Raw genomic sequence first — 26,539 nt, 5'->3', positions numbered from 1 at the left:
TTTAAAGCTCCATTTTAGGGTGAGGGTTCTACACATGTTGATAAATGTAGACACTGCCCCCTAGTTGAATAGTGGGCAATCCATACCCTGTTACATGCTTTGATTTGAGTGCTGTATAAATGGAAGTTGGTTTTATAAATAAGTTATTTACTGAACTTTCAGGGATGTAAGATGATGCTTCAAACTTAATGTGATTGTATATGCAGTAGAAAGGAATGTGACTTTTCATACACATATTTAATAACATGCCACATAGTGAACAAGAATCTAAGGGTGTAAAAAAAAAAAAAAAAATATCAACAAGAAAACAAGACCAAGAGTCCACAGCCATGCTAGCAGCTCTGTGAGGCTATACTTAGGCACAGCAGTGCTTTGAGCTAAATGCTAACGTTATCATGCTAACACGCTCACAAAGACAAAGTTAACTCATCCCTAGACTCATCCCCCCAAAAAGCACCACAGAGCGCCACAGGAAGTCATTCCTGCCTGTGGCCATCAAACTCTTTAATTCCTCCCTCTAGGTGTTAGTCTACATGACCCTTAGTCATTAAACTGGAAATTGATCATTAACATCTCTGCAATACTTGACATATTTGTGCAATATTCTGTGTTAATACTGCTGTGCAATATACTCTTTTCAGTTTAAAATTCCCTATTTATTGATATTTATTCATACTTCTATTACTGCTGTGCAATATCCTCCGTCTCATTATAATCTTAATGAGCTACACTTGACAGTTCATGCACTATTACTTTATACCGTATTATTATCATCAACTGGTAAACCCACTTTGTACTTCACATTTATTTTAATTTTATACTTATACCCACTTGTTACTTAATTTATTTTCTGACCTGTATTATAGTGTATTATATTTTTTGCTTAGTACTTCTATTCCTGTGTGCACTGACATGATAGTGAGCTGCTGTAACAAAAGAGTTTCCCCTCGGGGATCAATAAAGTATTTCTGATTCTGATTCTGAACATGCTGATGTTTATTTAGCAGGTATCTTTACCATGGAAACCATCATAGTTTAGCGTGTCAACATGCTAACATTTGCTAATTAGCACTAAAGACAAAGTACAGCTGAGGCTGATGGGAATGTCCTTAGTTTTACAGGTATTTTGTCATAAACCAAAGTATTGGACAAATAAAAATTTGGATTTTTGCTAGATGTAAAGTTAAGGGATCACCAAAGTTATTACAATTCATCCTGAGTGAAACATCAATGTTTAATTTCATGGCGATCCATCCAATAGTTTCGCTCAAAACCACAAATGTCAACTTGGTGTGCTAGAGGAAACGTCAAGGGATCACCAAAGACAGTAGGACTCACATTCTTGGGATCATGAATGACACTGCCATCCCTAGAGCCACGCAGCTAGCATGGCAAATAACGTTTAAACAATATCTAATTTTGAAGAGTCATAGCAAACCATGAAGATGGCAGAGAAAACCGTATGCTGTCCCTACATTTTGTACATGGTGTAAAGTACTGTTAGTGTAGGGGTATTCAAACATACGTCACTCTTTCACAAGTACCCCACAATACCGTGAGAGTAACATTATTTGTACTGACATCTCAGCGTGTTCCTCAACTCCTCCTCTGTTCTTTTAAAGTTTTCCTTTTCTTTTCGGACTGAACACCCCTGCTCGCCTCCCTTCTCCCCTCGTCTCCACTCATCACCTCTTGGCTCATTACACGCCCATGTCCTGTGGTCACCTATTGAGTGGCAGCCATTTGATGAGAATGCACTGGGACAATTTTGCTGATGTCACACGCAGGCCTGGTTATTGCACTGTTGACATAAAGAGGTTGCTGGAGACTTCATCAACTTCCCAAAGTTCAATGTCAGGACAAGACGGGCTACAAAGACACATTTGAGAGGGACATATAGGGAAACTTGATACATTTAAAACACAGAGACTCAAAGATAGTTCTGCACTCTATGTGTGTGAGACAAGAGAGATAAGAGTCAGTATGTCCCAACAAGACACTGTGAGAACAAAAGTGTAAGAATGGAGCATGTGACTCATCACTGTGTCTGAATGTGGAGGAGTGAAGCCATGTGTGGGCAGAGGAGTTTGTTGCCTAGCTGACTAAAGAGCAACCTCACTTAAATAAACTCTTATATACATGCAGACACACACATACTGTAGACCTACCTGCGTATACACAATTACATACAGACATACACACAAATACTCACATTGACACTAATAAACCTCCTTATTGCTAATATACCTATACACAAAAAGGCACTAACTTTGTCTGTCTGTCATTTGGTGCTGGTCGTGTATAGCGGGTTTATCAGAGCTAGCCAGCGGCTGTAGCTGGACACAAGGCTTATGAGAGCAGTGAGAGGGAACCAAAACAGTAAAGTAGCGGGCTATAAAACAAAACAATAAGCTAAAAGACGCTAAAAAGCTATGTAGCGCTGAGGAGAACTATAGAGTCATGTGATAATTCTAGTGACACCTTTCACATACATTTAGTCATTTGAACCTTTGTTCATATAAAACACTCAGCTTTAAATAAGTCTTGAAAATGTTGCATCTGTTAAGTCTTGCAGGATTTGCTCTTTAGCTGCATCCCGGACACCTGGCTTGTTTTCACACAACTAACACTTCTAATTACATCGTTCATCTATTCCTGGCAGAGGTAACAAAACAGAGGAAAGTGCTCAATCAGGTCTTGAAGTGTTCTGAGATCAGGATTCACAGTCACACAAAGTACTGAGAGTTTTCTTTTTTACATCTGTGACTTTCCAAAAAAAATCTCTGAACTGTTTCAACCCTCACAGACCACATAAATTCTTTGCCATGGAACAAAATACATAATCCAAGCCAGAAGTCTCTTTCACAGGACTTATTCCCAGATCTCTTTTTGATGTTGGGACTATTTTGGGATGGCCCGGTCGGAGCTCTGAGCCTTTCTGTCACAGTCACAGAGGGTTTCCTGCACCTTCTCCCTGTCCTACAAAGACTTTGCATACGGGATCTGCGTGTTTGTGTGTGTTGTAGGCCTCTTCTATTTGTCATGTACCTATTCAATTGGTCTGAAGTCATCTCTGTATTGCCTGTCTGGGTGAATCATACAAAAAAAGAATGTGCCCCTGGTTCTTTACATGATGATGAGCAACCCACAGCTCACTAGAAAAACACATTCATGGAAAACTAGGTCACAATTTCAAGGCAGGGCAAACAATTCACCCCCTTGTCACTGCCTCAATAAAATGTTCCCTGGGCATTTAGGGTCCTCTGTAATTTAACGTGTGTCTGTCTGTGTGTGTGCCCCAACGCCCTGCGAACAGCCCCCCCCCCGGTGCTTCCCACTGCATGTTTGTATGTTGTAACAAAAGGGTGGGTGCACAGTTAAAGCAACCTTTGTTCGTGACTGTGCAGCCATGCAGACATCCAATCAAGTAGCCAGTACTGAACCTTCCCACACTGCATCAAACACCTCTTTACTTGCCACAGTGCATCAAAGTTCGAGAGAGCTCTTCAAGACAAATACTGCACTGTAATGTTGGCAGATTACTGTCTTCAGATTGTGAAAATGGCCACTTTTCAATCACAAAACTTTCTTGTTTTCTAAATCTGAACACAAAACGTTTACACCATTGTCAGCTCTGTGTAGAAAGCTCTCCACTTTTCAGCCCCACCACCACACGGTCAAAAGCAACACAAAATGGTCCAAACAGAACCGGTTCACATGGCCGAGAGGATGAGCAATGTTTATACTGCACTGTATTCCTATTAGTGCTGTGGACCGGCTGCTCCTCCACTCTGCCTTCCCTGATGAGAACCACATGTTGAATGAAGGGCGAAGCCTCATCAGCCCTGCACCGGAGACACACCGATCACTGGCCTCTTCTTCTTCTACCCTCACACTCTGCGCAGATCATCCAGAGAGCCTGGAGACTTGTGGAAGAGCCTTGGCATGGCAGCCAAGAGCAGTTTATTTTCCCATCTGCCTCAGGCCCATCCCTGATTGAACATTCTTTGTGAGGAATGTTTGGAATCCTGATTTGGAAAGCTAATCCTCTCTGAGTATCCCTCACTTACATAAATAACAAGGTATATTACATGTGACGTAGATAGTTACTAGATTATAATTGTGCATAGCATCAAGCTATATTATATAAATACATTATTTAAACCTCTTTCATGTATTCTGCAGAGGTACATGAGTATTAGTTAATGTCTAATAAAAATGTTTTCTCTACATTTTAAAACAGTTCCAATACTGGGAGAAATTGACAAGACTTGAGTGTTTTTTATGACTTTGCCGCAGACAGACACAAGTGGAGCTAGAAGGTAACCAGTGCCTTGCTCAAGAACACTTGACACATGGCTTATTTTTAATCCCACGGGGGATGACACCTACGTCATGGTGAAAATACTGATTAAATTGGTACAAATATTGAGCATAAAAGTCTTTACAGATGCAAAAAGATACTTCTTTATGTGTGCATATATATATATATATATATATATATATATATATATATATATATATGCTGATGTTTAACAGGTCCATGTACAATGTTTATCATGTTCACCATCTTGGTTTAGCATGCTAACATTGCCAATTAGTGCTAAACACAAAGTAAAGTTAAGGCTGATGGGAATGTCGTTAGTTTTGCCGGTATTTGGCCGAAAAAAGACACATCTCATATGCATATGCATATCTCTGCTGCATCTGAAGAAGCCTTTGAAATGGGACTTGTTGCCCGTTGCATTACAAACTATGAATTTATATCATTCAGATTTAGTCTCTGCTAAGTCTCTGGCAAACAAAAAGATACATGATAAAAGTGGGTTCAGTATCGCTTCAGATACACCACTGGTAAAAACTATCATACTGTATTTCTTTAACTGCTGCCTGGGCAGCCCCTCCCCCTCCGCTCCCCAGCAGTGAAGCAGCAGTGGGTCAGCAGTAGCAACAGCAGACCCAGGGGCAAGCATCATTATAACATGGCTGTGGTAATTAGAAGGACCACTGAACCATTGGTTAAACTGAAGTAATGTGCTTTATCTGCTTTAAAAGGAATTGAGGTTAAGATTCACATTGGCTTCCCTGAGCTCTTATCCAAAAACACACTCATCATGAAGGTGTAGCTGGTTACACAAAATAATAGTCTCTTCAGATGAGTTGCAGTAAAACTATGCACACTTTAGGATTAGTAATATCAGTTTAGTCAGCAGCAGCTTCAGTAGATTACTATACCTTTGTGGTGATGGTGAATCAACTGTTTTCTGAGCAATGATCTACATCAGTTTGGCATGAGTTCATGAAGTATATGATAAATAAAAGAGGCCATTTTGTCAAAGTCAAGGGGAGAATTGTGCTTTCTGTCTGAGCTTATAACAACTCAGTCTATAGATAGATTGTGATGTGTGTGGCTTTATTAGGATTTCATTACTTTGTGAGTATCTTACAGAGGGGGTATACAGGATACCTTTGTGAGGCAAACTGAAAGGCCTCTTTCATAAGGCTTAATTGGGAAAAATCTAGACTCAGTTAACTTCCCACACAAATTAATACAACCTGACCCTGTCTACATCCTGTCTGCCTGCAGCCAGTCACATGGCAACACAAATCAGAGTATATAAGCGACACTAAATAAAAGACTGATGTAGCATGACAACTGAGTGTTGCAGACCACAAAAAAAAAAAATCAAGCTGTAAACCATCTTCCTTACTCAAAAAGAAGGGGGTGTGAACAGGAAAAGTCTGATGTAATTTAAGCTAGAGGGAAGACTCTTCTCCAAAACAAAACGTTTTACAGTGTTTTTCTTACCAAGAAGGGCTTGGAACAGCTGGCTGCCCAAGATGGCAGACACTCTGCCCACGCTGGTGTTCAAGGCCTGCTCCTCTGGACTGTTCAGGTTGGCCTGGTACCGTCTGAGCAGCCCCACTGCTCGCTCTGTGTCTGCCTCACAAAAGAAATACATGTCTCAGGACAACAGCAGCAGAGAACCTACACATGTTGGCCTTCATTATTGACAGGGTCAATAATATTCTTATGAACAGAGGTTAAAATAAATACTTATCATATAGCTCTTAAGAGGCAGTTCAATCCAGGGATAGAATATGAAAATATGATAAATATCTCGTCAATTCTGTTAAGGCTGCTTATCATTACTCTACAGATAATTTTCTTGATTAATCGTTTGCTCTATAAAATGTCAGAAAATAGATGCCAATTACAAGTTCCCAGAGCTCTTGGTCACGTCTCTAAATATCTTGTTTTGTCCAGCCAACAGTCCAAAACCCAAATATATTCAGTTTACTGTAATAGAAGACTAAGATAAAAAAGAAAATCACATTTAACGAGCTGGAACCAGTGAATTTGTGCCATTTTTGCATCAAAAATTAGACGGTTAATTGATTCACACAATTGTTGCTGACTACATTTCTGTCAATCCACTAATTAATGATTAATTTCAGCTCTAAAATCTATACAGATTAACTGATTTCAAACAATGACCTAATGCCGCACTCCTAATAATACAAAGCTAAACCACAGAAGATAAAAAACCACGATACATGAAGCAGGTATGAAAACTTCATTTTTAACTATCACAGACACACTGTTAAGTACAAATATAGGATTTTATTAAAATATCAAATAACAAGGATGTATATTATATTTGATTTATACACACATGCAGCACTGCTGATTGTTATATTCCCCTACAGAGCACTTTAAAGGTATTTATCTCTTGCAACACGACTGTACAGCTGGTTGTTGAACCCGGTGGGTGGTGAGGAACACAGCAGAGAGATGATGCACATCACTGAGGTAAATCTACTACTTCACAGTTTCCTACCTGATCCTGAACATTTTGATCGAGAAAAACCTCAGAACAGTAAACTGCTGCCCGGAAGTTGCACAATTTCCAGTTACAGTATTTTACCTTTGTCATTCCCCAAAGGACAAAACAATCTCAAGGGATTATAATTGAGGTTAGCGGGCCAGTGAAAAGCCCTGCAAAAACTTTCATGGAGTAATGAGCTGGCATTAACCTAAAAACTTAAACTTTACCCGAGATTTACTACAACATTTTGGCACGTGAGGGAGATGAAGACGTTACGTTATGTTAACGGTACTTACCATACTTATGCACCATGGTGTGGCCAACTGGAAAAGTCATGCAGATTACAGTTGTGGGTTTGTTTGTTTTTTTAGAAGAAAATAATTACAGCAATAGTCCCGGATAATTATACAACCAGAACTGTCGCTCCTTCTTCACAAACAAGTGAGATATTGAGTTTTAAATCCAGTCGCTGCAAAACTCCCCGTCTGTTACTGCGGCGGTCAGCGGGGATCCGCACCCACAGACAGAGGTTATGATGTGACAAGAAGAGATTGTTTACTTCATGTCAACTTTTCCAGAAGTTTTGGGCATAACGGCCCCAGAGCGTGACATGTCCCTCCTCCCCTCACACACATGCCTCGCCTTCATGGAAAAACGGCCCTGTGGCTCAGCCTTACTAGGGACACTGTAATACCAATATTAATATATTTAAACTATGCCACCTGCAGCTAGATTAGATTATCTGTTGCATGGCATCATCGTGAGCGATCAATCAGTTAAATTAGTGAAGCATCTTGTCCATGGTTACATTTTTCTCTGATCAGCCGCCAGTCGACTATTTTTCCATTTTTTTGCATTGTGTGCCATCTAGTGGTGCGTTAAGGTGGTGCTGGGAAATCCCAGTTTAAATGGGAACTCGGTCTGTTTTCAGATCTTGGGGAGTAGCTACTGCTGCATATGGGGGGAAAAAGTTGTATAACGCCTTTTGAGGCTCCAGAGGGAGCTATGTGAAGTCTGATACATTGAGTCAAATGAGTCAGCGTCGGTTGAGGCTGAAGACCACAGGTTTGAAAGCGAAACAAATCTGGTGGTGTGGAGTTAGAAAGAAGTAAGCTTACCAAACCTCGGTAGACCGCTCCTCATCTCTGCTTGAGGCTAGCAGCTCGAGATTGCGTTAGCCGCTACTAGCATAACCGAACCGAATCTTCGACCGAACTGTCGGCGGTCTAATTGCATTATGGGTAATGTAGGCGCTAGGTTTTGTCAAGGAAGAAGAATACGTGGAATAATAAAGACGATATCTCTGGTTCTGCTGCATCGATTTTTATCCTTTTTATAAAACTGTCCATTGTGAGTCTGAAAATTGTATAGGAGTGCAATACAAAACAGTTAACCCTCTATTGCATATCGCTGCCCTGAGGCAACAGAAAGACGTTTTGACCCTCACACTCTATTCCATTTATAATTTTTATTTTTTATTTTTACACGTTGTAATATATGTTGACACGTTTCAGATGGATCAGAGGAGGAGCTGAAGTGGGTATACTGTTGCATTTTGGAGTGGGAACACACTTTAAGGTAAGATAGATTTTACTATTTAACATCTCAGTGGTGGAAAAAGTATTTAAATCCTTTACTTAAGTAAAAGCAATACTACAATGCAAAATTACTCCATTACAAGTAAAAGTCCTGCATTCAAAATGTACTCAAGTAAAAGTATTATCAGCAAAATATACATAAAGTTAAGTACATTAAGTACAAAAGTAATAGTACTCCTATGCAGGCAAGATGGGCTCTGTCTGTATTACATTATTATATATTATAACATCATATGAGCATTTAAATGATGAAGCTGGCTGCCATGGAGCTAATTGTACCCATTTTATATACTATTGGGTGTTTTCATTAATTATATAACAATGCATTGTATTCTATACACTCATTATAGGTTTTTAAAATCTTTTTATTACACCTTGTATAGCTGCCAAATAAATGTAGTGGAGTAAAATTATTAAGTAGTATAAAATTTAAATGATCTAGTAAAGCACAAGAATTGTACTTATGCGCAATACTTGAGGCCTACTTTATCATTCCATCACTGTAACATATTTAAATCAAAATAACTTGCTGAAACAATACAAGCATGTGGATGAATCTCTAAATAAGCATAACTGATTGTTTAAAGACATATGACAAGTGCGATTTTCCATTTGTTGTCTTAATGACATACAAAGGACCTTTGTATTTCTTATGCAAAGGCAGAAAATGTGATGCCCTTTGTTTCACAAACAAAAGAAACCAGAAAACAAAGACCGTGGTGCATAAAATATGTTGGAAAAATTAACAAGGAAACATAATGTATGTTGTAATGCAACTTTTCTAATGAATATGTTGCTTTTTTTCACCTAATTGATTGATTTTAATAACATAATTCATGCAGTAGAGGATTAAATACACAGAAACAGGACAGTGTATAAAATAGTTGTAGTGCTTTTGGCTCAGGTTACAGTACATACACATCTTTCCTGCAGTGGTGACACCATGAAAAACAGCTTAGTAACGCATCCAGTGCAGATCTACAGTGCACGATCCAGTAGTACAATCAGAGTTAAGCGTCATATTTTCAGTAGCAACCGAAGAATGATCAAAACCCTGTGAACGATAAACCCAGTTAACCAGCTAGACTTGTACAGAAACAAAAAATTAAAACTGCCATCCAGTGGCATCGTGCCAATATTTGATTCACATCTTATAAAAAAACATTCTTATTTTCATGGCTTTGTAATACAGTGTATTGTTATTCCCATTAACTTGCTTTCTTCCTCATCTAGGTCCAAACCATTTTGACAGTGCAGACAAAGATGTACGTCAGTTTCGGGGCAGAAAAATCTCCTGCTGGAGTCGGGCAAACTACCCAGTGGGTAAGAACGGAGACAGTTCTTTCTCATTCCAGGCTGAAGTATTGTCCTCTGTCCCTGTGCAGAGTCACACAAAAGTTAATGCTAGTAATAATTTTCTAATAATTTATAGATCAGTTATAAATTGTTAATAAGAACAACATTTGGATTACCAGGTTGTGAAACATTTTTTAGCTGTTACTCCTTTCTATTTGGTAATAATGATGTTATAATGTTGCTAATCCTTTAATACATTTTCATTTGTTTCTCACTTTCTACAAAACCATGTTAATAAGTTATTAATAAAGGATTTTTAATCCATTAAGTCTGCAGTTTAAACAAGTTGTTAATAAATGGAACCAAGTCAGTGGTCAAAGGGTCCAAGTAAAAATTATTATTATTTTATTTTACAACCAATCCAAAATGTGTTCTTATTGATGGCCTAACTGATCAATAGAGCTTTAATAAAAAATTTTAATAACCAGTTAATTGAGCAGTTAGTTACAATTTATAAACCCCTTGTAAAGGGTGACTTGAGAAAGTTACTTCATGTCTATTTGCTTGCATTATAACATTCTCTAAAATGTTATTTTGTAAATGTAAGGTACAGGCTCATATTTTATATTGCCAACAATCATTTTGTCATTGTAGATACACTATACACTCATTAACTTCTTGTCAAACCCAAATGATTGCCCGGATTAGCATCACCAGTTTAAAAAATTTATAGCAACCTATATTCAGTTTCATGGATTCATGGATAGCAATGGTAACTGAATATAGGTAACCCCACTTTAATCAAGTGTGCAACACCCAAATGTTAACAATGTAAATATTGATAGCTAGTTTTTTTTAGTATCATTATTGTCAATATGTTAACTAGAGCTGAAACAGTTAGTCGCTTAATAGGTTAGTCCATCAACAGAAAATTAATCTGCAGCTATTTTCATAATCAATTAATCACTTAAGTCATTTTTCAAGCAAAACGCAAACATTCCCTTGTTCCAGATTTGCTGTTTTTATTTTATTTTATATGATAGTGAACTGTAAATATTTGGGTTTTGGACTGCAAATTTGAAGATGTCACCTAGGGCTTATGGAAATACTGATAAACATTTTATTGACTTAACGATTAATAGATTCATTGTTAAAATAATCTGTAAATTAATCAAAAAAGAAAGCAATCATTAGTTGTAGCTCTAATGTTAACATAATAAAATCTAAATGTACAGTACCTGTTCTGTGACAGAAACAGTGTGTTTTCCTGGCGGAAACAGTGAGATGGATGAGTCAATCTATTCAATTTCATAGACATTTTCATGCAACAGACACAAATGTGTACAGCACACATACCACTGAAAGATGAAGAGTACAGTCATCATCAGAATAGATGTAATGTCCACTGCAATCCATGTTATTTTGTATGTAGGAGGTTCCTGAAACACACAAAAATGCCCATAGGGTCAAGGCGTGTCACATATTTTTGAAAACACCTGTACAAACTTGTCGATTACAAAACAACAAAATGCTTCAACAGATGGTATTTAATGCTGGATAGTGAAATGAACAGAACGGGAAGTAACGCACAAGCTACTGTACGTGCAGCCGTAGGTATTGCTCACCATGACCCAGTCAGGCTGGTCCATGTCTTTTAGGAGGTGGCAGGAGTTGGTGGTAACAGAGCTGGCCCCTGCACACCACAGCAGAGAGAACAGCCAACGCTCATTAACCACCCACAGGTTCACTGTAACATTATTGCTCCGAAGTCTCCTGTCAGATACAAACAAAGTGTCAGAAATGGAACATAGGACAAGAAAAACTTTGTATAGATTATAATCTAGGTAAATGAAGTAAGAAGTAGTATATTGGAAGACAGCAATCTATGGAAAAGCAAGACAGTAAATATTTGTGAATGCGTGTATGCATCTGCATGGGTATGTAAATGTATATGTTTGTTAATGTTTATGTATTTCGCTCCTGTGGGTTATGTGTTGTTTTCCTTTTTGGTCTATATATTGATTATTCAGAATTTTTAAATAACAGAACCAATAATCATTTAAATCAATAATCACATAAGGAACATACAGTGAGTTGTTCTGCATGCATACATGAATAGACAGGGATAAAAAGATACATACACACATGCATACAACACCGCTACACCACCCTGCCATCACAAGCATTGACCAGACATACATTTATACCACACACTATTTCACTGTGCATAAATGCATGTGATCAAAGGCGTAAGATTACATATGTTTATGTGTAAACAGTGTTAATTTGCCAAGTGATTAGTTTTATGTGGAAGACATGTAAGCTTGTGTCATAAAGCAAGGACAACAGTTCATGTACAGCGAGTTCATTAAGCACTTAATGCAGCACTTCAGCATTTTCTTAAAACATGTTGCTACACTGCATTTAATTCTTTAGTCATTTTTTCAAGGTTGGTATGCTCATCCATGAAACAACATTCATGGGTTGGGACATTATTTCATTATCATTATTTCAGTCATTCCCTGGAGGCTGATCCTACTCCTCTATAATCAGTGCCAGCACTGTGTCTCAGCATGCTACACACACACTTTTAATGAACACACTACTGTGCATAACAGTGGCACAACCACATAACTAACATGGATGTATTTTGTTTCATATTTATTTTTTTTACCTGATTTCTTTTATACTCAAACCGCTGTATTTCACATTCAAGTGTTTCCCACTTTTCTTAACCATATCACTTTCAGTGTTATAGACCTGGATGAAGCCTGGAGCAGTTTTATTTACATATTCTCTTTTTGCTGGAGGAAGCCAGAGGACCTATAAAGAAGGAAAATACAACACCTTAACAAAATATGTCTTATCATGAAATATCTCAATCAAATTCCATCAGAGGGATTATAATTACACTTACCAGGCTTGGGTCAATGTCAGAATTCAAGATGGTTCTGACTGTGTCATTGTCCTCGTCGAGACTATACAGGTCAAACATCACTGAGATGTTGTGCTGCTTGGCGAGGTTGAGGAGCTGAAGTAAGGAAGGTATAGTCTGATTCCTGGCTGTTTCCATCTCCTCTTCTGAGAGGCTGGACACTGAACGGAAAGGATCCGTCTGGAAAGTCAGATAATGCTTCCTTTGACTGTAGCATGCGGCAGGATAACACATAAACCTTCATGAGTGAGTGTGTGGACGAGCATGTATCAAAGCAAAGCCCTCACCTTTAGGAACCATTCACCTGCATTCAGACTCTGTAGTTCCTCCCAGGTCAAGTTGAAGCTGTGGGTGAAGTCTTTGTCGGGGAACTTCTCTTTAACGTTTGTTGTTCTCCGCAAGAACTCAGACTTATTGTCATGCATCAAGAAGGGAATTCTGTCTTTACTAGGTTAGAAAAACAGTAAAAAGAAATAGCATCTGTAAGGCCAAAACAATCCTAATTTAAAGGTGCATTAAGTAATTTATGACCCTTATTGACTTCTGTGGGCAACTACACAAACGGCAAGACATTGATAGACAAACACCAAGCAGAGTACACGAGTTATTGGAATTGATCAACAACCAGACAGAAATAACTGATCATTCGCTAAACCCCTTCCCCAGACAGTGATTGTCCAATCATAGCTTAGCAACTATAACTAGGCACAGCAGGTCTGTCAAGCTTGGATTTCTCCACGTCAAAGTGTGCATAGGGTTGTGGTAAGAGCGATGCTTGGTATCCAAAGAGTTTGTGAAGGAGCTGGTTCTGGGTGCTACAATATCAGAGTTCAGTATAATATTAGTAGCTCTGTCATAATGTGGGGAAGTTGACACTACATCAGCTCTAGCCCAATCATTACCTGAGGTAGCATTCAGTTTTCTCACACACACTGTTTAGTCCTTATTCTCAAAGCCTTTTCTCTTGCAACATTAAAAGTGAATAATACAGTTTGAAAACATTAAAGCATAAATCTCATTAACCATCATAACCTCTATGTTGCTTGTCCATGCATGTTTTTCTGTGAGCTAAACAGCCAAACAGGGTAATGTAAGAACAAATTACCTTAAATTTCCCATATCACACTAGGGCTAACTAGCTTGACCCTGCAGTACAACAACAGTGCTGCTCCTTTATTTCCATGTCTTGTACATGGATAATCAGCTGGTGACTTTTTGCCTGGGACTTGTAGCTTTAGCATCAGTCTGATATCATGTATGCATCCATCAAGTGCATATTTAGGGTTCTCGTTTCAAAACAAGTCAGCCGGAGTTTTATACCAACTCATGAAGCTAACGATAATTAGCTAGCTAGCTATGATAAAATATGCTAGCGTCACTTGTCATTTCAACCAGCAAAATTGGTTTTTGTAAGCTAGAATCAGAGAAGTCTGCTTTTGTCTACCTCTGTCTGAAATCAAGGACGCATTGTTTCAAAAAATGATGTTGAGTGGTCACCATTAGCACTGTAAACTATATATGTGCCATGCAAGAAAGGAGAGATTTACAGCTGTAGCAACAGGAACTAATGGGGGTGGGGCTTAGCAAATGGTCAATTAGTGCAATGTGGCTGTAGAAATCAGGCGCACTACCACTTTTAAAAAATAGATTATTATGCTTAGCTATTATACACAGCCACTAAAAAGTCTTTTAAATATGAACTCATTTTCACTGTACCTGAGCTGTACGTCTGTCTCAAAGGCTATAACGCCGCATGCGATGCTCCTGTTGAACGACATCATGGTGTTCTCTGGGGCCAGCTGAACACAGTGAGGACAGATGAGTGAGACACACTTGTGCTTAAAACTCACAATTTACCCTAAACCTCTGTGAACACACACAACCCAATACACAGTGTTAAACTGAGCTTATTGGTGACCCAGGAGCAAAGCAAACTAACAAGAACAGAGCAGCAAAAAATATGGGGCCCTCACATGACTGGACATTTGTTCACACCTGAAACAGTTGAGTATTTGCTGTAATGTGAACATAAATGTAAAGTCATTTAACATATTACATCAGTAAACATAATATAATATATTGTAAACAGAGTATAATGTATTGTATAAGTTGCTCTGAATGACAGGAGATAATGATTATTTGCATGTGTAAGTGTAGCAGTTGATTTTTCCGTTTGGGTGGCTTACAAATTAAAGGAATAGTTTGCCATTTTGGAAAATACATTTTTTGCCAAGTGTTAGATGAGAAGATTGAAACTCTCATATCTGTCCATTATCAAGATATAGCCAGGAGACGCTTAGCTTAGCTTAGCATAAAGACTGAAAGCAGGGGGAAACAGCTAGTCTGGTTCTGTCTAAAGGTAAAAAAATGTGCCTACCAGAACCTCTGAAGCTTATTAACACATTATACCTTGTTTAAAAGTGGAAGTGTGAAAATGACAAATTTTGGTTATACGAGGTGTTATGCAGACTATTTCTTGGCTGGGAGCAGTGACTTCCTGTCAGAGTGGTATTGATCTTCTTATCTAACTCTCGGCAAGAAAGCAAATAGCATATTTTTCAAAATGTCAAACTATTCCTTTAAATGATCATCAAACTACCCTCCTTTGACTACAAGCCTTAATTATAACTGCTATGCCTCAACTGTGACAGCTCTTTCCAAAGGTGTACTAATGGCAACACTATGAGAGGTGGACCATGTGTATCTTTAGGGTGTTCAAGTAAAAACAGGATGCTCACCATCGGTGCGCCTCGGTGGCCAATGAGCTTTGGTTTTTCAGGTAATTCATGCAGCTTTATCAGACAAGGAGAATCGATGTACAGGGGACACAGGAAGATGGCTGCGGACACCACTACAAATACCACTGCAATCAGGAACTTAGGGCCTGGTGAGAACAAAAGTCAAACAATAGTATAATTCTCTTTAGCTATTTACACTGCTGTGAGTCTGAACAGAGGACCTGTACAGACGTCCCTTTAGAAGTGTGAGAAAATAATGAGTATTATTTGTACTGTGGGAGTATCATAAATATCATTAGTGCTTTTCAAATCCTTGTCCTAGTTCTTTTTTATGCCTTTTTTCCCTTGCAAGAATTGACAACATTTAATATTTACATACATTAATATTTCTGTACATAGCTTATGCAGCATTCAAATTACAGAACATAATAAAGCAATAGCCATTTGTTAAATTACATATATGTGTTTTACTTGCTGAGTTCCATGAAAATAAAAAAAGTAAATAGAGATTGATTAGATAGATAATCACATTTGCACAGAGGACACAAGTCTAATTTAGGGCATTTGAGTCCAGGTCTTATGATGCCACAACCCTGCAGGTTTTCTGTAGTAACAAAGTTGCATTTACTTTGACATCCCAGTTGTAAATCTGTTTCTTATTAAATGGTTAGGACAAAGTCTTTAGGCCATGATACATGACGACCATTACTGAAAACCAGCGGTCGTCCATCTTAATACTGTTGTGTGAATAATCAACAGTACATTATCGCAATACATATTAAGCATAACAAGAATAAATGGTGATGCCAGCTGTCACGCTGTTTTAATTTTTTATGTAGTATGTATATCTGTGTCCTTTATTTTTTATATCTTTATTCACTCTTTCCTTCCACCTATAGTACTATCTTAATTTCTAGTCTGGGATCAAGATAGTTTATCTTTATCTTGTAGAAACTGTTTCCTGGTCAAAGCAAAATAAACCTCAAAATTGACTCAGTGATGATATTTATGTGTGTGAAAAATGTGTCTGTACACAGTGTTGTAATTGCTTGTGACTCATGCGAATGTGTGCTCCTAAATGACGTCTGAGACCTACATTTTTCCTTGGCCGTGTGGAAACCCCGGAAGACGAAAGGGCTCAGCAGGGTCAATGCCCCGACAGCACCAAACTGCAAGAAAGGAGCTGTGGCCTGCCAAGAGGCCGACACGCACATCAAAAACACATGATGTACACAGAGAACTAAGAGCCATGTAAACAGACATTTACACTATCATTCCCACACACTTCAGTCCTTGACACGCGACTATTACTGTACCTGGAGTGAGAGCGGAACAGTTGGCCATTCATCCCTCCACTGGTGACTAATTCCCGTGACCCCAAAAGCAATGAATATCACACCAAAAAATAAGAAGATCTGTGTAGAGAAAAGGCAAACATGATGTTTGACAGTTTGAGCAACCTCACTAGATGATGCATATTTGGAAAAAAGTTTGACAGTTAAATGTTTACGATACCTTGTGTATCCAATGTAAGTCAAGTGGTTCTCCTAAGGCAACTTGGAACAGTGCAAAGAGCTGTAATGAATGGTGTTAAATTATAGAAAATTAAAATGCAAATATAGCTTCTGTCTATATGGCTTAAGAATGATACTAATCATTTTTTAACCATATATCATAATATCTGTTTCCATGGTACAAGGCTAAACAAGGCTATTTTATCTACTTTTTATTTAGGTAGAACTCTAAACATCCAATCTCGTGCCAGTAATTACTCCAGTAGTCACTCCATCATTACTGCTAAATTTCAGCACCACAGTATCAACACTATAATCTCACCAGCAGCAGAACGCAGTAGGTGGTTAACACTGCAGAAATGATGATCAGCACCATGAACCAGTTCACCCACCGTTTCAGTTTTGTGAAGCCCTGCCTGATAATAGAACAATAGAGGGCAGCACAGGGTTAGCAGAATAAAGGTCACCAATAAAGAAAGAAAAGAAAAGAGAGGATTCTGGGCTTTTGTGCTAGATACAGTGGGTTAGGTGTGTGTGTGTTTGTGATCACTCACCAGTTAACATCGTCTTGGTCATTAAAAGTAACCAGACAAATGTATATCCAGCACAGGGAAAGCAGGGAGACCAGAGTGACAACTGAGAACCAACAGTGTGCATGCTAAAAAGAAAAGAACAGGTGCAATATTATTCTTTTTCACTTTTTGACACTTTAAAGCTTTTAGATCATTAGGGTTAACTTAATAATCAAGATCTTTTGTATGCTGTGTGTGTGTAAGTGGAAGTATGTGTCTATGGATTCCAAAGGGAATTTGATCTGAGAAGACAATGGAACAATTCCAACATTTTTTCACAGTTGGTTTTGTGGCATCCAATGTGCCATGACAGTTTACCACAAGCCTGTTAGGGCCTGTGAGTTTACTTTTTTCATCACTTCGTTTACAAAGTAAATACATTTTTCTTTTGTAAAAAAATGTAAATAGCTTTCTCTAAACAAATGCAGGCAAATAAAATACATTTAAAGCATAGGATTCACACAGCAAAACAGGTCACTGGCAATATTTTGCGTTTCTGAATTCAGTCCGGTGGAATGTTAATCCCTGATTACAGGGATTTGTAAAGGTTATGCTGTTTAGAAGTACAAGGAACCTGAAAACTGAAATCGATGAAGTAATTTGGAACAGATTATTTAATAAACATCACACACTTCAATGCAGTATAGAACAGTGCTGAAGAAAATTAGAACATCTAAGACTTTTCTGAACTCCCTAATGATCACATAAAAATGTATTTATATTTGTTAACTTACACACAGATATGGCTAAAAATACTCACTTTTCTCTTATTTTCACTCGAGTGCTTCCAGTGGCAGCTATAGAAGCCCCTGCTGCAAACTCTGCAACAGCTATCGTCTTGAGGCATCACTTCTCCTCCTCAGTCACAGAGTAGGTCCTGTTCAGTGGACACCTGATACAAGTAGCCTGAAGAAAGATGGAGGGAGCCCAGATAACACTTTCTCTGGATACCTAGGACTGGCCTGACCTCATTCACCTCTCTAAACCTATAGAGTGCAGGAGGGAAAAAAAGATGACAGTGACAGAAAGCAAATGAGGGAGGGGGAAAAAGAGTTTCTTTGAGTATTAAGGCTGCTCAATAACCCTCTCAATAGAGCCTGTGTGCAAGGGGGGGGGGTGTATAGCCACTGGCAGCACTTACAATGGCCAACACCATGGGGTATTGAGAGTAGTGCACAGTCGTGAGAGTGAAGTCACACTATTGGAGCCTTTGCAATACAAACAGCCACAGTGACTGGCACATCCACGCACAGAGAGGGGGTGGAGGAAAGAAACTGCAAGTAAAGGACAAACAGTTTACATACTAACAGGGTGAGAACATTCTCTATACATGGGTAATGACTGGAGTTCATAGGGGTTTAGATTCCTAGAGATATATGCATTGATGTGCAGTAGGCTGAGAAAGGGTCACAGTTAGATTTTAGTAAACATGTTGGGACACATAATTTTACAGCTGTGCCAGGTTTCGGTCCCCTCTGCAAAAATACATCGTGGGAAATTATCCACATAATTTGTCATATTGAGCAATAAAACTTTCTATGATGAAAACCAACTGTTTCTTGTTGGACTTGATTTGACTTGGGGTTTTGCCAGCTATCGTCTCACCTGGATTGCTCATTTTGTTTCCTTCATCAAAGCCTTCAGGGCAATAAGCAAGTTCAAAGTTAGGGCATTAGTTTAGAAAAGATCAAGCAGGTGAAGCTAAGATGAAACTTAACTGTCACTTACCACTCTAAATTATTCTATAGTATAATATAAAATGACATCCCACCATTAAGTAACATGTTTCTTAGAGATAGGAGATTATCATCTAATATTATTATTGTTAATAACAGCATGTTTGGACAGGTCGACAGCTTTTAATGTCACTGACATGAAACAAAAGATGCCTTGTTTCACTGCACAAACATTTACCAGGAAGTTTTAAACCTGAGCTGAATGTTGAGTAATAACTGTAATATATACCAAACTGTCAACTAGTGACACGATTACAAAAGAAAGTGAAATAGAAATGTCCCTCTTACAATCGAAGAACAATTAAACACTTACAACAGTTTCCTTTTTGTGTCCCAGTCTAACATATAACTGGAAGACATAACTGTGTATTTATTAAATTATACTTTAATTGTCACTCTCATTAATCACATCACACATAAGCACACCTAACACATGCTGGATAACTCTACTTAAAATAAGGGCACAGCACACAGGGGTACCTGCATTGTTAAGCATATTAAAAAATAACAGAGACACACCTTGCCAATTTGTTCAGCCAGATAGCTTTTATCACTTCGATTGTCTGTAATTAGACAGAAAAATGTAGGGAGTTTGGGTCAAAGGGGTCTTAAGGGGTTCATTCACAGTTGAACAGCTGGTTGGGTTACTTTGACCCAGCTGATGGTTCATTTATTTTCCCGCTCTTCCATTGTGAGTTTTCTAGGTCCATCTCTCAGTCAGAGGTTCGCACAACAGGTGGGCAGGATTTTATGGTAGGTTAATATGAATACTTTACCTATATGTTTAATAAGTTGTGGTCACAGCATGCTCATTTCACTTGCTGCAGACGCTCATTGGTTTTCAGGTAAGCTGTCACTTGAAGTAAATTGACATGCAATAGCTATTTTGTTAGTTCTGTGACATTTAATAAAGTAGTAGTAGCTTAGCTACTTTATTAAATGTCACAGAACTAACAAAATAGCTATTGTATGTCAATTTACTACCTGGCTAGCTGACTGGCTGGCTGTTGTTGTTCTCATGGGTGCCGAAAATCCCGTTCGCTAGCGTGGAGACGCCTGCCGAAATCTCACCCGGATCACCGGGAAGCAATTGGCGCGACTCGGTAATAAAAACAGGTAATAAAGCAGTTTCACGTTAAAAATCAGTGTTTCTCCGACGCTCTTCGGCGGACACAGGACGTGAGGAGGGGCTGCGAGCCGACCGACAGCTCAGCTGGTTTTGAGGTTGGGATTCTTTCAGTGTTCATCGTTCACGAGGTTTTTATTATCCGCAGAGGTCTCCTTCTCTCCAAAACGAACTGATCAGGTAATTAAAATAGGTGAAAATACTAAATAAAGCAGTTTCAAGTTAGAAATCAGTGTTTTTCAACTCTTGTAGTCAAATGAACAACCTGACAGTGTGTGTTGAAGCATGAGCTCATGTGTTTGGGTTGTTCTCCCTCTCCACCTGTGTGTCTCCCAGCAGATGTGGACCGTGTGCTGCCCCATCGTGTCTCCAGACCTGCCAACCTGTGATGTTATTTCTGCTCCGTCACTTTTCTGTGCTGGAGCTCTTTTAAGAGCTTGACGGCTACATCCAGTCCGATATTAAGTTTCTTCTCAATAACTTGAATCTTGTCTCCTCATTACCCAAACACAAAATCAGGTATTAATGGTGGTACATATTGTTTTTTATTGTATCAAATGTGATGTTTATGTTAATATGGATAGTGAAATATTTGCTGTCTGAAAGATCCGACCTGTAAATAAAGGTATGTATTATTATTATTATTATTATTTAATATAAAAGTAGAAAGCCAATGAGACAGGTAATATTTAACACAGCAATAGAGTCAATTTCACTCACTTGGTTGGGTCAAAAACCCAGCACTTGCGTCCAACCAACCCAGCGGTGGGGTTAAAGTTGTTTTATTAACCCAGCAGTTTTGTGTGTGTAATGCAGTGTCAAATAAATGGAGGAAAGAGTAAAAAGAAAACACTATCATATCTCACACTCTCACTTTCCCCGATGCATTGTGCTGCTCTGCTGTGACTTTCCTTAATAACAGAAATCGTCATCGCCATCAGTCTTTACTTTCAACTGCCAAACAAAAACCCTAATCTTACAAGTAACCAAGAAATAAAAACGTCCTCACCAGGTCAATTTTACAAGCCGTCAACCCCTTAAAGCTTCTAATAACAGCGATGTTTTGTACACCCCATAAACTTAGCTTACCTAAAATCCCCTCAGCTATCTACATCACTTAACACACGAGTCTTATATTGTGTATCATGTGCTTTATTTTTTTTAATCTGTCCTGTGATTTGATCTTGATTTGCACAACAGGAACAGTAATGTAAACATTTGGTTTTTTTTTTTGCGGACTCAGTGTTTTGTGCATTGTGTGATATATCCTCGTTTTTTCTGTTTCTCCCCGTTTTTTCCCTGTATATCTCTCCCACGTATATCTCTTCCCTTTTTTTGTTTGTTCCTTTCTTGCTTTTTTGCTTTGCTGTGTTTATTACGTTCAAACGGCAAAGAGTGCATGTCAGCACCGCACAGAGTTGTTATCTTGAGCACTTGAATAAAGGAAAGAATAGCTAACCTGTTTTCAATTAAATGATGTAGGTACATCGAGAGTTATGTTTGATAAAACAACACATTTGTGAAGGGATGTTCAATTATAAGCTTTAGATTCCCATGTGACCATTTAGCTTCAACCTGTCAGCTTTAAGCGTAAATGTCCAATTAGAAAATGTAATGTTCATGTCCACAAGGATTTCTTCATTAATCGTTTAATCCTTAGCATCAAAGGCACAAAACCCGTTAACCATACCAGTGTAGGCTGAGGTGCACGAACGAGGTGCTTATCGTTTTTTAAAACATTCCTGAAGCAAAAACTTCTTATCTATCTATCTATCTATCTATCTATCTATCTATCTATCTATCTATCTATCTATCTATCTATCTATCTATCTATCTATCTATCTATCTATCTATCTATCTATCTATCTATCTATCTATCTATCTATCGTTCGTACTGTAGGCTTTCTGCATAACCTAACAAACGGACTCACCGTGAATCACACTGTTCTCTTCATATGCTCACTCCGAAACTCACTTCTTGGAAAACCACTCTGTCTGCCTCCACTCTTCTTCTCCTCTCGCACCCTTTTCACTCTCTGTGAGTCCGTGAAGTGAATGTAAATGGTCCAGAGTGGATGGGTGCGGGGTGGAGGGGGTGTAACCCAAACAGCGAGGGAGGATCCAAATCCTCTCAGGTATGCTAAGTTGCAGCTTTTTTGCACCTGTTTAAGCGGCCAGTTCACGGGCAACAGACGGCATAGAGCTTATAAAGAGAGAAAAAGACTCTGAAAAACGGACCAAAATGGATTTTGAGATGTAGCTATAATATCCAAATGGAGGCTAAAATGACCCACTTTCGTATCAAATATTACTTTTGTCCAATATGATCCCCGTTATGGATAGCCCTACATGCTAGATTCTTTAAGTGGTACATTTTCTTTAAATCCTAAAGAAAAGATTTAAATAGTGTTTATATGTTTACATTTCTCACCTGATGGTATTCCATACGGGTCAACCTATAGGCTAGACGGTGTGTTAGTCTGGGAAAACTTAAACTGTCACTAAATGATCATAAAGAAGCCATGAATGAATTAAAACAAAATAAATAGATATGTTTTGCTTTGAAGTGTGCCAGAATAAAGGCTTGAGACGTGTCTCGAGCGCACTTAAACTCCTCGTGCTTTGATATTGTGCACACGAGGCTTTCTGCTGCAGCTTGCTGGCTCCGCAGCTGGGCACGTGACTTTAGAGAAATTGAAATTATGATCTTTTCATCTTTCTTCCTTCTTAAAAAAATAGCTCCTTCACAAACTAATAATCACACAGGTGGAAAACAACAAAGTACATTTACTCAAGTACTGCACTTAAGTACAATTTTGATGTAGCCTACTTGTATTTTACTTGGGTATTTTCATTTGCTGCTACTTTATACTTCCATGCCACTGAAATTAGTTATATATCAAATATAATCAACAAATAAATGATGAGGTATTACTATATGTTATTGATCCCAGGGGGGAAATTCACAAGCTGCACTGTGGTATTGCTGCTTTTACTTAAAAGATCTGAATACTTCTTCCACCTCTGATAGTCCTACATAACGTAGACATAATGTATTTAATGATACCTTGATTATAGTAGCACTATACAGCTCAGTGCTCCTTTTCTCAAGCTATAGTGTTTTTGTGATTTTTTTTATGTTAGGTAAGCGCTTTTCATACCTGTCAGTCAGCAGCTGGTTTACTTTATTTAATTGCTATATAAAATTTAAAAACTATAAAACTTGCAGAGACTTGAAACCTGCTTGATAAAGCTCCATCATAGTGAACATCATGTCTGATTTTGTATTGCATGGTGAAGCAGTGCAAACTTGTCACATCAATCAATCAACTTATAACTGAATTACATGCAACGACAATGTAAGTTTGAGAATAATAAATGCAGACATATGAGGCTTTTTTGTGATCATGCACATGTCAAGTCTGTGCAAAATGATTTGCATAGTGTAATGAAATGAGCTATAACCAAATGGATACGTTTGGCTATACACACATGTTTTTCAGCTGAGAACTTGAGCTGCCTTCTGTTGTCAGCTAAAGCTGGAAACAATGTGTGAACGAGAGATTGTAGCAGATATGAAAATAAGATTTCATTTTCTACCATACAGATTTGTGAAAAGGTGTGAGAATATAATTATTTTACAGGAATGAGATGTGTCAGGGTACGGGAATGGTGAGCTGATCAGTCAGCATAAGATACATTTATGTTACGTTAAGTAGATATATAATTTATTATATTACAGCCTATGGATCAAACTCATTTGAAGAAGTTGGATGTTCAAGGGTGCTGTGAGACTATTACATAATACATCAGAGTTTCTGCAATTTTAGTCTCTAGACAATGAGAAAAATATACAGATTGATGTGCTGCAACTTTCTACACAAGATAATGTCAAACTTGCGATACTGTGGGTTTTTAACCAGGTTTCAGCTTATGTTTGAAAACAATTTATTAATGCTCCTGCTGACATAGGAGGTTACACATATGTTCCATGTCATCTCAAATCAGAGTGAAATGTGCAGTTTGAAAAGAGGCTCTTAAGAAATGACACACTCACTGGTCCTGTACTAAAAAGATGGCACTTCAGCTTTAGAAAAAAAGTAAATACAAATAGGTGTTTTGGTAAGACTGGAAGAGACTATAAATGTCATTATCATATAATAAACAGATGGGAAACATACAACAGAGCTGACAACACGCTGTCTGCATGGTGTCTTTCACATTCGGTATTAATGCAGGCTGAGGAACGACATTCTTACACTGTTCCTTACAAACTCTGACAATTAAAATGTTTCTACATCACTGACAGAAGACAGAGGTGGGAAAGGAGTATTTGAGAATGCTAATTGGGAGAAATGTCAGAACGAAAGTGATAGATACATGAGTCAGATTGATTATAATATGGACATAGACACATTTGATGACAAAACAAGACAAGGTATAAGATCAGCTCCATTAAAGTCCATTCCTAAAAGTAAAGGCAAGTGTAAAGTAGCAGTGAGAACTAGAAATAAAGCATTTCAACTAGCGAAAAAAACATATTTTCCAGCCAATTATTCAGTACAGGCTAGTTCAGGCAGTAGTAAGGAGGACAATAAGACAGGCAAAAAGGACATACCTGTACTGGAGAAAGTACACTAGATTGGTGGTGACAGTAGGGAGTGGAGTTATCCTGTTTATAATAATGGAAATTACGTAGTAGTAACCAATAAGGAAAAGACGGAGTTAATGGTAAAAACTTTTTTTTACAGTTCTAATAATTTGTCTGAGGAGTGAAGAAGAGGCAGAGAGAAAACCAAATCTGAAAACATGGAGGCACTAAGGAGAAAGAATACCATTGAGGATGAAGAAAATGTCTCATTTATCATGGGATAATTAAAGAAGGCACTGACCAAAACTTGGAGGTCTGCACCAGGGAACGATGAAATATGTTACATCATGTTGAAAGTATGGGAAGAAGGAAGAATCCCAGTAAGCTTGAAGGAAGTGATAATTATTCTCATAAAGAAACGTGGTAAAGATGCTGGATGAACTATTCAGGTAAAAATCATGTCAGAATGATCAACTAAACATGTAGAAAATGTAACACCTCAGGGGAGTGTTGTATGTCCTACTTTATTTTCTGTATTGATAAATGATATATTTGTAAATATTCCCATAGATATGGGAAGATCACTGTTTGCAGATGACAAGGCTTTATGAGAAATTTAGAGCGTGTTAAGGGGCAGAGCGAACTTTGCCATTGTGTGCACTTCAAGTTGAGGCAGGAGAAATGCCACTGTCTTTGTTGAAAACAAAAGGGTCTTTCAGACATTCTGGGAAAAGGAAAGGACACACAAAAAAGTTTTGGTTGGACAGGGGATCATATGGCAACTGTGGTATGGCCTATTAGACCTGCCTGGGTATTTCATTTGTAGATCTGGAACTGCTTAAGATTAAGCACAGTAACAAAATCCCTGATTTAATTAGTGAATATAGATATAGGGACCGTAACTATATGGACTATTTACAGATTTTCATGGATCAAAGGATCCACAAACTGATGCAACAGGGTCTGCATTCCCAGTTACCAGGTGGAAATTAGCAAAAGAGCATCAGATTATTTGAATGTGTGTCCTGTTTAACTGTTTGCAGTGCTGATGCACCCACTAATGTCTTCAACCTGAGCCTGAGTCTTCAAAGGGTCCCTGTTCCGTGGAAGACATCTTGCCTCATTCCTGTGCCGAAGATGCCGCGTCCCAGTGGCTCCAAGGACTACAGACCGGTGGCACTGACCTCCCACATAATGAAGACCCTGGAGAGACTAGTGCTGGAATAGCTGCGGTCCATGGTCAGACCCCTCCTGGACCCCCTTCAGTTCGCCTACCAGCCCCGACTGGGAGTTGAGGATGCCATCATCTTCCTGCTTAACCGCATCCACACCCACCTGGACAGGCCGGCAAGCACGGTGATGATCATGTTTTTTGACTTCTCCAGTGCTTTCAACACCATCCGGCCAGCCCTGCTGGGTGAGAAGCTGGCAGCAACGCAGGTGGATGCCCCCCTTGTGTCCTGGATTGTGGACTACCTGACTGGCAGACCACAGCACGTGCGCCTGCAGCACTGTGTGTCGGACAGTGTGGTCAGCAACACTGGGGCCCCTCAGGGGACTGTCCTTTCTCCCTTCCTCTTCACCATCTACACCACGGACTTCA

At 38.6% G+C, this 26,539-nt stretch overlaps 2 protein-coding genes across 13 annotated transcripts in view; both read right to left on the bottom strand.

Annotated features, from left to right (window-relative positions):
• Positions 1–7,988, bottom strand: part of dlg3 (discs, large homolog 3 (Drosophila)) — an 80,423-nt gene extending 72,435 nt beyond the window's left edge. The window contains exons 1-2 of one of the 5 annotated variants that reach the window (XM_044205535.1): positions 7,949–7,988; positions 5,810–5,941 (exon numbers count right to left, since the gene is read on the bottom strand). In XM_044205535.1, the coding sequence (XP_044061470.1) occupies positions 5,810–5,941; positions 7,949–7,973 (157 nt within the window). In that variant the 5' untranslated portion in view covers positions 7,974–7,988. Of the gene's footprint in view, positions 1–5,809; positions 5,946–7,126; positions 7,414–7,948 lie in introns of those variants that run through there. The other 4 variants (XM_044205539.1, XM_044205537.1, XM_044205533.1 and 1 more) reach the window with 4 other exon arrangements.
• A 295-nt stretch (positions 7,989–8,283) lies between these two features.
• On the bottom strand, positions 8,284–22,396 carry gdpd2 (glycerophosphodiester phosphodiesterase domain containing 2). 8 transcript variants are annotated; one of them, XM_044205543.1, is made up of 17 exons: positions 22,277–22,396; positions 18,625–18,757; positions 18,244–18,469; positions 17,466–17,569; positions 17,234–17,327; positions 16,913–16,972; positions 16,714–16,812; positions 16,494–16,587; positions 15,398–15,543; positions 14,376–14,458; positions 12,947–13,106; positions 12,642–12,839; positions 12,399–12,547; positions 11,350–11,497; positions 11,081–11,163; positions 10,963–10,991; positions 8,284–9,805 (listed from the first exon to the last, which is right to left on the bottom strand). In XM_044205543.1, the coding sequence occupies exons 3-17, from the start codon at positions 18,328–18,330 to the stop codon at positions 9,741–9,743; spliced, it is 1,599 nt and encodes a 532-aa protein (XP_044061478.1). In that variant the 5' UTR covers positions 18,331–18,469; positions 18,625–18,757; positions 22,277–22,396; the 3' UTR covers positions 8,284–9,740. The 8 variants fall into 8 exon arrangements, 6 of the variants coding, with proteins under 6 accessions (XP_044061478.1, XP_044061480.1, XP_044061481.1 ...); XM_044205545.1 differs by lacking the exon at positions 18,625–18,757 and having other exon boundaries at positions 22,277–22,390; XM_044205546.1 differs by lacking the exon at positions 18,625–18,757 and having other exon boundaries at positions 18,244–18,389; positions 22,277–22,384.
• Positions 22,397–26,539: the final 4,143 nt, after the last annotated feature.

This window comes from Siniperca chuatsi, linkage group LG8 (genome assembly GCF_020085105.1).
Source record: "Siniperca chuatsi isolate FFG_IHB_CAS linkage group LG8, ASM2008510v1, whole genome shotgun sequence".
Lineage (NCBI taxonomy): Eukaryota > Metazoa > Chordata > Actinopteri > Centrarchiformes > Sinipercidae > Siniperca > Siniperca chuatsi.
This window is presented reverse-complemented; position numbering and strand designations above follow the sequence as displayed.